We start from the raw sequence: 14,282 nt of genomic DNA on the forward strand, positions 1-14,282 counted from the left end.
AATTTTCGATGGATGGGTCTAAGCACGGCTGGCCCGAGCTACTCATTATAAGTTGATAGGATCCACGGCGGGTAGTAGCGGTGATTCTTTTTTCGACGAGGCCCACGGCAGCTTATGTTCGTTGGAAAATGCCTACCCAGTAGAAACATATTGGATGTAACTCTGATGCACTTAGCCTTCGAGTCTCAGTAATGCCGGGAGGTTTATCAGTTTGTGATGCATACTGCAAATAGCGTCGCACAAAGCTTTCAGTCAAATTCACTCTCGAGGGATTCTTCAAGTCATCAAAGAAAAATGCTATTGAATAAAACCTCAGATCCGCCACCTCAAAGTAATCGGACTTTTATACGAACGGGAGTATGAGGCCCACCTCAGTAATCTACTCTAGAAATTAGCGTTGATGATCATTAGAACTGGCCCGGACCTAGGTAGCGGCGAGGCTGCCCCAGATCGCTATATCTTCCAGCGCGATGGTGATGGTGTGAGTCGATATCCATCTTGATTGGCCAGAGACAGTGGACAACGTCACTTTCAGGGACCACCTCTAACAGCCTCGGGGTCTTTATGCAACCACGAGTTTGAGATCATATGAACGATGAAACCATCTTCATACCTCTCTAACTGGACTTCTGATTTCTGAACGCCATCCCCTTCTGCCACGCCGTTTGCTTCCTATTGTGATTCTGTCACATTCCCCTATATACTCGGGGTTTGATAAAACCTAATTCCGTTTGCCACTCCTCACCGTTGTACGTAGTCGCTGTCTGCCTTGCTTATACTCCAAGACCACTTCCTTAAACTCATTCAAGAAAGTATCATTACTAATAAATAATAGATTACATGTGTCTCTTTCCTTTTTCTGAACCTAAATCTTTCAACCACTTACCGTTCCGTCGACACAATAATGCCCCTATAAACCTCATCACAACCCTGCCACGATGGACTATTCAAGACTACGAGCCGCCGCTCTCCGCGATGGCGAAGACGAGGAAGCCGTTACCGTCGATACTCGAGCTCTTATCGACAAGGTTCTTGCGCGATACTCGGGCGAGTGGACAACATTGCGAGAACTGATCCAGAACGCTGCGGATGCCCAGGCAAAGACTGTCAGCGTCAAATGGGAAACTCTCCCATCAACACAGGTGCCACTACCGAATACCACGAGCCGATCCGAGATACTGAAACACACCTTGTCGAACCATACACTACGCCGATTAGTCGTGCAGAACGATGGACAACCCTTCACAAAGACAGACTGGGGAAGACTAAAGCGTATTGCCGAGGGCAACCCCGATGAAACGAAGATCGGTGCCTTCGGTGTCGGTTTCTACAGTGTTTTCGCTGACTGTGAAGAGCCGTTTGTCAGCTCCGGTAACGAGGCCATGGCATTCTACTGGAAGGGAAATGCACTCTTCACAAAGAAGTCTCAAATTCCGGCAGATCAAGCTACACATCATACAACATTCGTCCTCGACTACAGGAATACAACCACACCCCTCCCGAACTTGTTGTCTGTTAGCCAGTTCCTTGCGACGAGTTTGACCTTTGTTGCGCTCGAGCACATTGAGTTCTGGATTGATGACTACCAGATTCTGTCTTTGAAGAAAAAGTCATCTCCGAGTGTTGAACTTCCTCTTCCTCGCGACCTCGAGGCGAGGACAAAGGATGGCCTAATGAGAGTTACTAGTGTTGACCGCACAAGCACGCAGATCGATGCGTCTTACATGGCCGCCATAGGATGGAAACCGCAAGCTACGGCATCCACCACAAAGAATGAGTCCTACGGCGCCCCTGAAACTCCTTCCTTGAGATCCTTCTTTGCCCGCCTTACGTCAAGTGCGTCACAGGCAGGCATTAGGACAAAAGCACAGCACGAGGAGAATGCTGCGCAAGTGACGATTTCCGAAGATGTGACTAAGCTTTCGTCCTCCACAATCTTCCTTCGAGCGACTTCTGCAAGCATCCGTACAAGCGTAGCCTCGTCCTTTGCTTCCGAACTCGAAAGAGCGACGAAGAAACCCCCGCCAAAGACAACCAAGATCGCCATCCTAACTTCGTCTTATGATGAGACTCAAGCTTCACAAGAGGCCGCAACATCGGGGGCGCTTGGCAAAGCCACAGATGTCTTTGCATCTGTGCTTCCCAATAAAAAGCCGGGCGGTCGCATCTTTATTGGCTTTCCCACCATGCAGACTACTGGAGCTGGACTCCATATCTCAGCACCGTCCGTGATTCCCACAGTGGAAAGAGAGGCTATCGACTTGAATGCCCGCTGGGTCAGGACATGGAACCTTGAAATTCTTCGTGCTGCTGGCATCATTACTCGGCTTGCTTTTGCCAACGAGATGAGCGACCTGAGCAGCCGAATCAAACAGGTTATGGCAAAAGAGACCAAATTCTCTCCCGCAGTCATCGCCAAGTTCATGCCAGAAGCTCTTCACATTCACAAGACCTTCACATTTGAGGACTCAACTCCCAGCGGTCAAGTTGGTCAGATTATTGAGGAAGCTTTTTGGATGTGCTTTAAGAAGGCCTCGATCGAGACCTACTCAACACGAGGCGTGTTGCAAACAGTCGATGTGCGCATTGCTTCGGATGAGATGAGTAAATTCGTCAACAGCATCCCTGTTGTACCAGAGGAAATGAAGGGTGTTCCATTTGTGAAGAAGCTCATAGATTTCGGTCTCATTTCACACATCACGGTCACAGATGTGAAGAAGGAGCTGGAGACAAAGGCTATGAACAAAGTTCAGTTGATGAACTTTATCAGTTGGGCAGGCAAGAAGAGCTTGAGTGGTGAGCTCGACCCTGGCAGTCGATCCGCCTTGCTAGAAGTAGCTGTCGGCACGATGAGTGATGATGGGGAACAAGGCGAGATCATTGCCCTTGGTAGCATTCGGAATCACCTCATCGCGAACAGGATTCCTGCCAACTTGCCCATTCCTCCCACAACAATCCCTCATGCGCTCACTGCCAACTCTCAGCAGGCTGAATTGCGTGCTTTAGGATGGGAGCCGCTAGAAATTCTCCCATGGTTGAGATTCCTTCTGGACACAAATTCTTCTAGACCCGAGGAGCAGAACTTGACTCAATCATCCAAGTTTGCAATTCAGATTTTGACTGTCCTTGCAAAGAACTTTGAAAACTCAAGCCCGAACGCAAGGACCACCATTGTTTCTCTTCTTCAAGCAAATACAGTTGTCCCTACAAAGCAGGGTATGAGAAAGCCTACTGAGTCCTTCTTCCCGATTGTCAAACTTTTCGACGATCTTCCGGTCATTCAAGGTTGCGAGAAGATCAAGGAGAAATTTCTGGTCACTATTGGCGTTCGCAAAACTGTAGATCTCGAGACCATCTTTACCAGGCTGTTGAACGCCTCTGGTGAAGGTCATCAGAAATGGAGTCACATGGAACTCATCAAATATTTAGCATCTGTCCGCGAGGATATTCCAGGTGAAGACCTGAGCAAGCTAAAACAGACACGCTTTTGCCCAGCCGAAGCTGGTCCAAAGGGCATGGAGTCCACCAAGGGAACGACAACGCTTTACAAAGTTTCGGAACTATTCGAGCCTAAGGACTCTTTGCGTGCATTGCGATTACCTATCCTCCAGTGGCCAGGGCCTCCTGGGAGCTATCGACCTGGAGGCCCAGAAGCTCGATTCATAAATTCTCTTGGACTGAGGCCTTATCCATCTGTCCCTGAACTCGTTGAGCTAATGTCTGGCAACGATGAAAGTCTTCGGGTTTCGTCTATGACATATTTCCTCGCCAACCACCAGATCAATGGATACGGGTCATTCCAGCTCGGTGGCAGTCCCAAGGCAATCATGCCTCTCCAGGGTAGTACCCGTCTTGTACCGCCTTCACAGTGCTTCTACAATCCGCGAGCGTCTATCCTTGGGTTTAACATTTTGAGGAAAGATCTACACGACCATGCTATTGTAAGTTTGATCTAAAAGTTGGCAAAGACTCAGCTAATATCTATAGAAATTTGGTGTTGCACGAGATCCGCCAATGGTGGACTGTGTCAACCGTCTCTTAGCATCACGTCCTCAAGATCATCAGAATGCTGTGGCACTTTTCAGCTATTTCGCCTCTCGAATCACAGAACTCGGCGAGAATACCCTAGTCAAATTGCGTAACGCCTCGATAGTTCCTATCACAAGGACTACTCGATCGTCTGAGAAATCAACTTCTTCCATGACTCATGTCAGTCCTTCACGGGTGTACCTTGGGGCTTCAACTACATATGGAGACATCTTCGATTTTGTCGACTTTGGCCCTGAGGCGAATGCATTCTTGTTCCAATGTGGTGCCAAAAGCGAGCCCACCAAGTTGGAGGTTGCACAAATGGCATGCAGTGAGCCAGCCCGTCTCCTCGGTGTTTTACAGAGTTCTGAGAAATACCTGGATCTTCTTAAATCCTTAGCAGAAGCATCCCCAACACTCCACCGAGACAAAGAATTATGGAGGAAAATGCGTACAGCGCCCTTCCTCCTTGCATACAAAGAACTCGCGCCCCCCAAGGGGAAGTCCGACGACTTAGAGGAAGAGGATGAACCTATTCGACAATACCAGCTTGCCTCTGCTGGTCAAATAGTGATCCTGGATGATATCATCAGCTACAGATTGTTCAAGGATCGCCTTATTTGTGCGCCGGAAGAGGATGCGCTTGAAGAATTCTATCTAGCACTTGGTGCTCAGAAATTGAGCAGTATAGTTCAGGAGGAGGTCAGGATTGGGCCTCACAGTGATAAACAAAAGGCTGCACTCAGTCTCCGCAAGCATGTTGTTGAGAGATCGAAAATCTTTCTCTTTGAATACACAAACTACCGACGCGATGCTATCAAGCATGACGTCAAATGGCTGGACAAGAACCTCACGGTCCATATTGTTCGCTCAGTGGCTTTGAGAAGGACTCTCAAGGGTCAGTATCAGACTCACACGGAGAAGCGATCAGCCGCGAGTGAAAAGACCAGCAACGGCTGGGTTCTTTATGTTTCGGATGAGTCGAAGCCCGATATGTACCAGATCGGCCAGGCCATCTGCCAAATGCTGCTAAACCGCCCGAATCAGCAGGCTTACTTATTCTTTGAGCCATTCCTCACCCTCGATCTTTACGGTTTGAGAAATCGCGGTTACAATGTCGATCGTATCCTTCGGGCCAAGGCTGCCGAGGCCAGAATTGCTGAGGAAGAGAGACGAAAGGCGCTGGAAGAGGAGCAGCGCCAGATCAAAGAGAAAGAAGAGCAATGGGGGGCTGAGGCAAAAGCGGCCGAGGCTGCACGAGAAGCTACCAGGATCCCGGAACCTCTTGGTCCCACAATGCCAGGTTCCTGGGACTCACCCGAGGAAACAAAGCGCTCTCCTGAACAACAGGCTAGGAAGAGCAGAGGTTTGTTCGCAAACATCGGTCGTCGACTTGGATTTGAGTCTGACCAGCATGAAGACGAGTCTCACAAAGAGTTGGACAAGTTCCTGGATAAACCTAAGGAGATCGAGGCACCTGGCGGAAGCTCTTCCAAAACCGGCAAGAAACCGCAGCAGGATGAGGGCAGAGTCACAAGTCCTGCCCTTGTGCAGCAGAACTTGCTCAATGCCATCAAATCGACCCGGGCGTACGGATCTGATAGTGTCTTTTCGGAGCCCACGGTCAACGAGGTCAAGGAACAAGCCACTTACTGTGATAAGACGCCAGCAAATAACATCACTTTCATCGCAGAGACTTCAAATGGTATGAAGATATTCTTTTCCAAGGATATCAAAGACCCAGGGAGTTTCTTGTCGAGACATTTGAACAATCTTAATGTGTTCTCCAGTATGCTGATTGAGGTGGGCAATACCTACTCTATGTCACCCAAAGTCCTGCACATCTTTTATGACGAAGCTGGCGGCACTATTGCTTTCAACACTGGAGGCAGTATCTTCTGTAACTTCAGATTCTTCTTGCAACTGCACGCCGCGCAAATCGCAGGAGGAAGCGGGCAAGCCAAGGCAGAGGCTGCTACCTGGTGGTGGGTAGTTCTGGCACACGAACTTGCACACAATCTCGTGTCGCTTCACAATGCTGATCACAGCTACTATACGTAAGTTCACCCCATCTCGTCCAATGTTATCATGCTAACGATGCCAGTGAATCTTTTATTCAACAGTATTTCCCCAAGATCGTGGCCAGAGCGGTCCAATGGACTGCAAATGCTGGGTCTCGCAGCGAAACACCCACGATTGCACCACCTCCGTCTGGTGCACCACCACCTTACCCGGATGAATTGGGACGAAGCTTGCTAGACTGATGAGCGTTTTATTATAGCATAGCGGGGAGTTTTGAGACGTTTGGCTTCTTGGGATATCACCTCTCTGGTTGTTCTGATGTTTATGGCCGTAATTAAGACACTAGACTTTATGTAGACTCTAGATTCTTCCAGTATTATATATAGGGTCTGATACACACACCTCAAGATTTCTGGCTCACAATATTGGTGCAACTAATAGAGCATTTGCGGTATGATGATCTTGCTGCTCATTAGTTACGAGCGGGATTCACAAAATAACCTTTGTGGACACGTTCTGCCCACGCTGATACTCGCCGCCTAAATAGTAATCAAGAGAAATCTAGTAGGAACTTGCCACGAGACCTATTTATATTGTTTCTTAATTGCGAGAAACCTATTCAATACGTGAGTATAAGTGAGGTATAGGGTAGCTGTTTGATGTGGTTTCACGTGATCGTCATCGTGACCAATCAATTCGACTCCAATGGCAGTGAGCTCAGGATGGATCTTGAAGATCACGACCTCACCTTTCGGTAACGAACGCTCCCACTCGCATTCCGAGCGAACCTCTCCTCCACGAAACCTCTCCACTCTAGAATTCGAGTACTCGACCGTCAATTGCTCATCATGGTCCACCGCATCGCCTTCTGGAGCCTTTTCGGTACGTCACATACCTGAGCCAATTCGCCCGCCCAAAGCATCCGAGCATACGACATGAGCAATTGGAGACGAGACACATGCGACGGACAGAGAGAATTGGATACTAACTGTAGAAAAAAGGCCTCGGCGCTCGATTCTGGCAAATGGGCATCGAGATGCGCCCATTCTTCAACAAGTCCTCCCTCTGGGTGTACCCCGTATATGCGGCCGGCGGCGCCAGCTTCGGATACTGGCTGCAGGGCGTTGACGACAGACAAACCTCTACTCTACAAGAACGAAAGGCTCTGCTCCTCGAGAAGCGAGCACGCAAGGCGGAGCGAGATGCTAAGGCAGAGGCCTAGAGGGGAATGAACAGGAATGGAAATTTAAGATATCGGGAAATGAAGACCTCTTCGGCTTGAGACAAGAAGATTGAAGGGGCACCATTATTGTACATTGTGATATTGGGCGATTGAGCGTCGAAATGGGACGTTTGATTCGAATGTAATACCCCAAAGCTCTGAACGCTGTGATGATGTGATGTCTAGAGCACCGAACGCCTATTGCTTCACGGAACTCGATATTGATCACCAGATTGAACTAATGTCATGTTACACCACACGCAATGAATTAAAACTTATTGTCATTGCCTCATAGAGCTGCTTCTAATCCCAGCACCAACCCAAGAACGAGTTATCAAGAATGACAATTCAAGACGCCGCGTCATCTATCACCCCTGATAAACTTTTCCACACTCCTTTGACCCAATCCAAGCCTGATTACAACTCCTCTAGTTTTCTAAGAATTGCAGGCACAGACGTGGCAGAGGAATTGCCCAGCTCCGTCACAACCACCGAAATATACGTATCGCGGGTAGTGTCAAAGAGTAAGCGGAAGCCGACATCGGTGGATCGCTCAGGGTCGATTTCGTTGTATGTGAGAGAATCGATGGATACACGCTCTGTAAAATTGACCGTCTCGCAGAGTGCCACAACGCGGACGTTCATATCAGAAGCTGCCGTGGCGATATCACATGAGCCGGCACGAGCGTACATGGCGCCGTTGCTAAAGATGGCCTCGGCTGCGATGAAAACTTTAGTTGCCTCATAGAGATGTGTTTGCAGAGCACCAAGATCGGAAACATAGGTGACTTGGATACCAGCGGCGGAGAGCCTTTTGGCGTGATCGATTCCGACGCGCTCATAAGGATCATCGACCAGAATCACGCGGAAGTCCGTTTTGTTCTTGCGAGCCTGGAGAAGAGTGCGCTCGACGAGGTGGTGATGAGCGTAGGTGAGTACAACATCGCCAGGTATAATCATGGTGGCAGCAGTCTCAACAATCACGTAGTCTGCGAGAGTGATACGCTCACGAATATAGTTGTCGATGGACTCCTTGAGGAGTTTCTTTACGTCGTTGTCGTGAAGATCGACATCCACTTTACTGATCTGGAGCTTCAGCCACCGGATGGCGTTGCCCATTGAGAAGCACATGGGGCGGCATGCTGTGAGGTACTCGATCTGGGGGTTGAGAACGTGAGGTGTGAAATGGCGGGAGAAAGTGAAGCCGGGGGGAGTTGTGTAAGAGTCGATGACCTGGTGTTGTTAGATCAATACTACATCACAGGGGCAGAATTTCTTACCTTTTGGAAAGCATACAGCGTCGCCTCGAGTCGTGTGATACTATCACTTATAACGAATGCGCTCATGTGCTCGCCGAGAACCAAGACAGCAGGATGGACGTCCTTGTCGGCATTTGTCATTTCTATCCGCCTAGCCATAGAGAGGTGGCTAAAGCAGTCTGGTATCGAAGGCTTGTCGTCCTTAACCACAGTCGTCGCTGCTGCTGGTCGAATAGGGAGTTTTGCACCGCCATGCTGCTGGTGCTGATGTTGTCCGTCCTGCTTAGGCTTTGCTTTGCCTCCCTTCCCATCACCAGACGCCTGTTGACCGCCTTGCGAGGGGCCCTGTGAGGCCTGAGTAGCCTTGGCTTGTGCTCTTCTGGCAGCCTTTTCCTCCTTGGCCTTCTTCTTCAATTCAGCGCCGGATAGCTTCTTCTCGCCAGCGGGCGCTGATTGTTGCTGCTCTTTGGGCTTCTGAGGCTGGACTTTCTCCTTCTTTTCCGTCTTCACATCGTTATTCTCTGTGGTCTGCGGCGCAGGGGCCGAGCCCTCGGTTTCTGTGGACATTGGAACTGGTTCGAGCGATCGTTTGCGATGATATCGAGGATGTGGTTATCCGAAGGCGGGGCACTCCCAGACTCTTCGAGATCAAGACAAGAGTGTGCGCTGTGCTGAAACTTGCGTAGAAGGCTCGGTATGGGATTCTCTATGCGATACTCGTGTGGTTCACTGAAAAATACTCGTTATTTTTGCAGAAAATGGTACAGTAAAGGTACCGTTTGCAGCGAGGCACACTCAAATGAAGGCTTTGAGTCATTCGAAAATAATGATTTGGACCGGCATTTGGATGGAGAAATCCAATCAGTGATCGAATGCCCCGCGCTAGCCAAACCTCAAGAGACGTGTGTGTGGCAGTTGGAAGTCCAGCAGAGCCTCTAAGTTACATTACTACGTAGAATGTCACTCACTCACTACCTAGTACAAGGTGGTGGCAGAACGGGATAAGTTTATTATGGAAAATGAAGCTATTATTTGATATCCTTGTATATTCGTCAGTCCTAGTTATATCGTTTCTTTCGCGAACATCAGATCAATTCAACGTCGCACGCGCCACAGGATTCGAAATCGCGTCGCATTTTAACATCACAATGCGCTGAAGGAAAATCTGAAGCATCAAAAGATGCAGCACCACGTTGCATGAGTCCCAGAAGAAGTGCTCAGTTTAGCGTGGAGGCTTCTTTGGCATTTACCATCGTCACATTGGCCTTGGACGGATCAATTTCACATTGACGCGAGACATCACGTTAGGCTTCTGGAGAAAACTGCTCAGAGGCCATCATTCATCGATGGTAAGCATCCTTCTTCACGGCAGTCCATCAAGGACTGGTCGCAATGAAAGAAAATGTAAGTTCCAAAAATTCCCTTGCCAGGCGAACCCAACAAGGAGCGGTCAGTGTATAGTTTTCAACTAGCAAAATTCCTCTCTCAGCTTATCGCTTCACGGAGAAGGAAAACGCCCATGCACTTGGATGGAGAGGAAAGGAAAAAAGAGGGTTGAAAGGGTGGGAGGAAGTCGGGGTTTTATAGCTGGGAGAGATCACTCGCGCACGGATCACTTTGATGCATTACCTAAGGCATCAAGGCCAATCTGAGCGTGAATCATAGGAAGGTGGAGCTCTAATTTCAGGCACCAGCGGAAGGTTCCACTGTTCGCAGGCAGGCACAGAGGAAGCAGCAGCTTAATTTCCAGCCCAGCAGGCAGGCACACTCTATCCTACAGCCATAGGTACCAAAGCTTGAAGAGAAAAGAAAACTCAGAATCTTGACCATAAGCGATAAAAATATTCAGGCAAATATAACCTAAGCTTAGGTGACTCTTTACTAGGGTTATTTTGACACCTCATATCAAGGGCTAAGGTAGGCACACGACACCATTGATTCCATTGGCTGTGCCTAGAGTACGGTATTATTTCTCGAAGCATATCCGATAATTACTTTAGCATAACTTTCATTTTTTGCCATACCTTGGCTGCAGTCGTTCAGCTGTGTGAACCCTCTTGGCATGATTGGCAGTCCCAGCTTTATGGTTTGTTCATGTGAACAATCGATTTTGTCGCCTTGAGTTATCTGGACTTCCTTCAGCTTTGCATTGCTAGTGGCGATAAAAAGATACGAGGTTGAGTGCTCTAGGAGGACTTACCATCAAGAAAGGATTCCTGTTGAACAAAGCTTCTTACTAGATGTCCTATTTACGGTTTTAGGGAGCAATAAAACTGAGGACCTCAATCACAAATGGTGAAATGATTTTTATAAACTTGGGGGCCTGTTTGGCAAGTTTAATTTCGCATCCTCTTCTCGAGTCTGATGTTGTCTTGCTTCCTGCGGCTTTGTATAAAGGAGCAACTGTGGACTCATATTTGACACTGGATGCTGATTTACGGGTCTTTCGACCTCCTACAAGTTCTCCTAGTTGCCTCTATAGACTTGTTTGGTCTATAATAAGGAAATTCCTTTATTCAGGCTCTTGCGAGTATGCACTCCGTTGGTGGCTGACTAGTATTTGGCAAATTGGCATCCATACCAAGTACTTGTATAGCTCACTACTGAGTAGGCTCACCTCAGTCAAACTCTCACTTCGATATCATGAGATTCCATATGAGCTATCGATTCCTGACATATCCTACTGTGTCATTCATTGATATGTGAAAACCTAAGGAGAAATGAAATAATCAATCGAAGAACTGGTCATAAATGAGTCAATGGAGTCTCTTGGATCCTTCCAGCCACTGATCGCTGCGATACCGCACTAGGTAGCTTACAGTTCTATATCAAACCCCCACGAAAATTCCCAGCAACTACAGCATCAACAACAATACAATCCTGAGTCGCCAAGATGATGAAGAAATTCGCTCGCGCCTACTCTTCGGCGTCAGCCACTCTTGGCTCAAACCCTGTTCCTCCTTCAAAGATTCAATACATTCCCACTTCAGGAAAATACCCCAAAGGCTTTATCGCTTCAGGTGTTTTGGCTGGTGTCAAGCCCGGCAATACCAGCAAGCCCGACATCGCCCTCGTCACTTCTGATCGTCCCTGCGCCGCTGCTGGTGTCTTCACAAAGAACAAGTTCCAGGCTGCTCCTGTGACCTATAGCAGGAAACTTTTGCAGCAGAAGAAGAACGCGGGCCTGCGAAGTGTGGTTGTCAATTCCGGTAATGCGAATGCTGTCACCGGCACCGGAGGTCTTGAAGATGCTACCAGTATGGCCCGCACGACAGATCAGAGGGTTGGTGATGAGGACTCTACTATTGTGATGAGTACTGGAGTCATTGGTCAGAGGTTCGTTTGTTCGATTGGCCGAATCTTGATGCTTCAATGGCTCACAATTAATCCAGGCTACCAATTCAGAAGATTCTCGACAAGATCCCCACAGCTGTTAGCAAGGCTGGTGGTTCTCACGAGAACTGGCTTGAATGTGCAAAGGCTATCTGTACCACAGATACTTTCCCTAAGCTCATGTCTCGATCCTTTGAGCTTCCTTCTTCTCCAGGTGTTGAGTATCGCATTGCTGGTATGACAAAGGGTGCAGGCATGATTGCCCCCAATATGGCGACTCTTCTTACCATCCTGGCTACCGATGCTCCTATCTCCCCTGCTGTCATGCCCAATGTTCTTCGACATGCTGTGGACCGGTCATTCAACTCCATCACCATTGATGGTGACACTTCTACCAATGATACTGTTGCTCTTCTTGCTAACGGTGCCGCTGGCGGAAAGGAGGTCACTTCTGAGCAGTCCCCTGACTACCAAGCCTTCCAGGAACTCCTCACCGAGTTCTCTATTGACTTGGCCAAGTATGTCGTCCGAGACGGTGAGGGCGCTACCAAATTCGTTACTATCCGTGTTGTCGACAGTGCTTCTGAGGAGGCAGCCCGTGAGATTGGCCGATCCATCGCCAAATCCCCCCTCGTTAAGACTGCTCTGTACGGAAAGGATGCCAACTGGGGCCGTGTCCTTTGCGCCACCGGATATGCTCTCATTTCTCCTCCCGGTCAGCCTGTGAATGACGTTCCTGAGATTACTCCCGAGCGCACCAATGTCTCATTCATCCCGACCGATGGCTCAGCTGAGCTGAAGCTGCTCGTGGACGGTGAGCCCGAGCAGGTTGATGAGAAGCGAGCGTCAGAGATTCTCGCCATGGAAGACCTTGAGATCGTTGTCAGGCTAGGTACAGGCGACAAGTCTGCTGTGCACTATACCTGTGACTTCAGCCATGACTATGTCACTATCAATGGAGACTACCGAACTTGAGGTTGCCCAGAAGGAGTTCACGGTTTTACCAAGAATATAGCCTGAATTGCATGTCTACATGAGCCGACATGTGAATTTTGATACGATCTTCACGATATTTGGTATGAATGCGTAGTGAATGTGGTATGCTGGGCCTTGAGGATACATGCTTTGCAACGCATTGCAACTATTTCAGGAAACCTGCGACGTGACATAGATTATATATTCACTTATATCTCAAAACATAATTCCTGCATCCCTATCAATCGCAGGTGTAGTTCTAACCAAAACCAAGTCTTTATCCGGAACTCCTAAGCGACTGTTTCCTTACGCACTCAGAGTACCCTTGGTGCTAGGCACCTCACCCTCTTTACCAGGTATCCTTGTGGTAGCAGCCTTGATAGCAACAGCAAGAGCCTTGAAAGCACTCTCAGCTCGATGGTGGTCGTTGTCACCGTGAAGACAGTGAACATGCAGCGTAACACGAGCACCCTGGGCAAAGCTCTGGAGACAATGAGGGACCATCTCGGTGCTAAGCTGGCCAAGCCACTCTCGCTTCAGACCGAGGTCGACAACACTGTAGGGACGGTTGGAAAGATCTATGACCGCGCGCGAGAGGGCCTCGTCAAGGGGAGCGTAGGCGTAGCCGAACCGGGCGAGACCAGCGGGAGTGCCGAGAGCTTGGGCGAAGGCATAACCAAGGGCGATACAGACATCTTCGGCGGTGTGGTGGTCATCAACTAGATATCAAGTCAGTCATTTAACATCCCTCAGTGGCAGTTGAAGGGTCACGGACTGTGAAGATCACCCTTGCAGTTCAGAGCAAGACTCCATCCCGCATGCTTAGCTAGAGCATGAAGCATATGGTCAAGGAAACCAATTCCTGTATTGACGGCAATCTTCTGTGACTTGCTAGCTTGAGAAGCATGGCTATCTCCTTCGTTAAGAAGTCGGGAGTCAGTGTCTGGAGGGAAATCGCCGCCGTCAAGGTTAAGAGCAAGCTGAATCTTGGTCTCGTTCGTATCACGGGCGAGAGCAGCCCATCGAGTAGGTTGAGAAGAAGCCATTTCCTCGAGTAGATTGGTATAGTTGTACAATGGAATGTTTCTCAAGTAGGTAGTTGTAGACTTTGAAAACTTGACTGCATGACAGGCTCCTGTATCGGCGAGTGCCAAATTGATGGCTTCTGATACGCTATAAATTCAACCCCGCCAACTTTTTTATCGCCGCTGATGGAGGCAATGGCCGCTATAAGCTACCCCGCTGTTGCTGGAGCCACGCCCGCTGTGGCTTCTCAGAACGCCCTTCACACCCTAGGCTCTGGCGGAGGCGCGAACAACGGCCGGGCGGGCTTGCGGTGAGATTAGATTCAGGTCATTGTTGACTTTTGGTGGGATGTTGACTGACGTTATTCCAAACAAACCATCTCCATTCTCCAGCGTAACCCTATATCGCAACACGCC

The 14,282-nt window shown here is 48.9% G+C and overlaps 5 protein-coding genes across 5 annotated transcripts; 3 read left to right on the forward strand and 2 right to left on the reverse strand.

Annotated features, from left to right (window-relative positions):
* Positions 1 to 938: 938 nt before the first annotated feature.
* Positions 939 to 6,293, forward strand: FPRO_05992 (uncharacterized protein; the record flags this gene model as incomplete). The annotated part of the gene is made up of 3 exons (XM_031229144.1): positions 939 to 3,941; positions 3,988 to 6,086; positions 6,134 to 6,293. 3 exons carry the CDS (start codon positions 939 to 941, stop codon positions 6,291 to 6,293), a joined length of 5,262 nt encoding a protein of 1,753 aa, XP_031079410.1.
* Positions 6,294 to 6,899: 606 nt separating this feature from the next.
* FPRO_05991 (putative NADH2 dehydrogenase (ubiquinone) 14K chain) lies at positions 6,900 to 7,273 on the forward strand (the record flags this gene model as incomplete). The annotated part of the gene is made up of 2 exons (XM_031229145.1): positions 6,900 to 6,933; positions 7,053 to 7,273. The coding sequence occupies 2 exons, from the start codon at positions 6,900 to 6,902 to the stop codon at positions 7,271 to 7,273; spliced, it is 255 nt and encodes an 84-aa protein (XP_031079411.1).
* A 417-nt stretch (positions 7,274 to 7,690) lies between these two features.
* On the reverse strand, positions 7,691 to 9,099 carry FPRO_05990 (uncharacterized protein; the record flags this gene model as incomplete). The annotated part of the gene is made up of 2 exons (XM_031229146.1): positions 7,691 to 8,506; positions 8,554 to 9,099. 2 exons carry the CDS (start codon positions 9,097 to 9,099, stop codon positions 7,691 to 7,693), a joined length of 1,362 nt encoding a protein of 453 aa, XP_031079412.1.
* Positions 9,100 to 11,425: 2,326 nt separating this feature from the next.
* Positions 11,426 to 12,840, forward strand: FPRO_05989 (putative glutamate N-acetyltransferase precursor; the record flags this gene model as incomplete). The annotated part of the gene is made up of 2 exons (XM_031229147.1): positions 11,426 to 11,868; positions 11,925 to 12,840. 2 exons carry the CDS (start codon positions 11,426 to 11,428, stop codon positions 12,838 to 12,840), a joined length of 1,359 nt encoding a protein of 452 aa, XP_031079413.1.
* A 306-nt stretch (positions 12,841 to 13,146) lies between these two features.
* On the reverse strand, positions 13,147 to 13,886 carry FPRO_05988 (putative imidazoleglycerol-phosphate dehydratase; the record flags this gene model as incomplete). Its single annotated transcript, XM_031229148.1, has 2 exons — positions 13,147 to 13,559; positions 13,616 to 13,886. 2 exons carry the CDS (start codon positions 13,884 to 13,886, stop codon positions 13,147 to 13,149), a joined length of 684 nt encoding a protein of 227 aa, XP_031079414.1.
* Positions 13,887 to 14,282: the final 396 nt, after the last annotated feature.

The sequence above is a fragment of the Fusarium proliferatum genome (genome assembly GCF_900067095.1).
Source record: "Fusarium proliferatum ET1 genome assembly, contig: FPRO_scaffold003, whole genome shotgun sequence".
Lineage (NCBI taxonomy): Eukaryota > Fungi > Ascomycota > Sordariomycetes > Hypocreales > Nectriaceae > Fusarium > Fusarium proliferatum.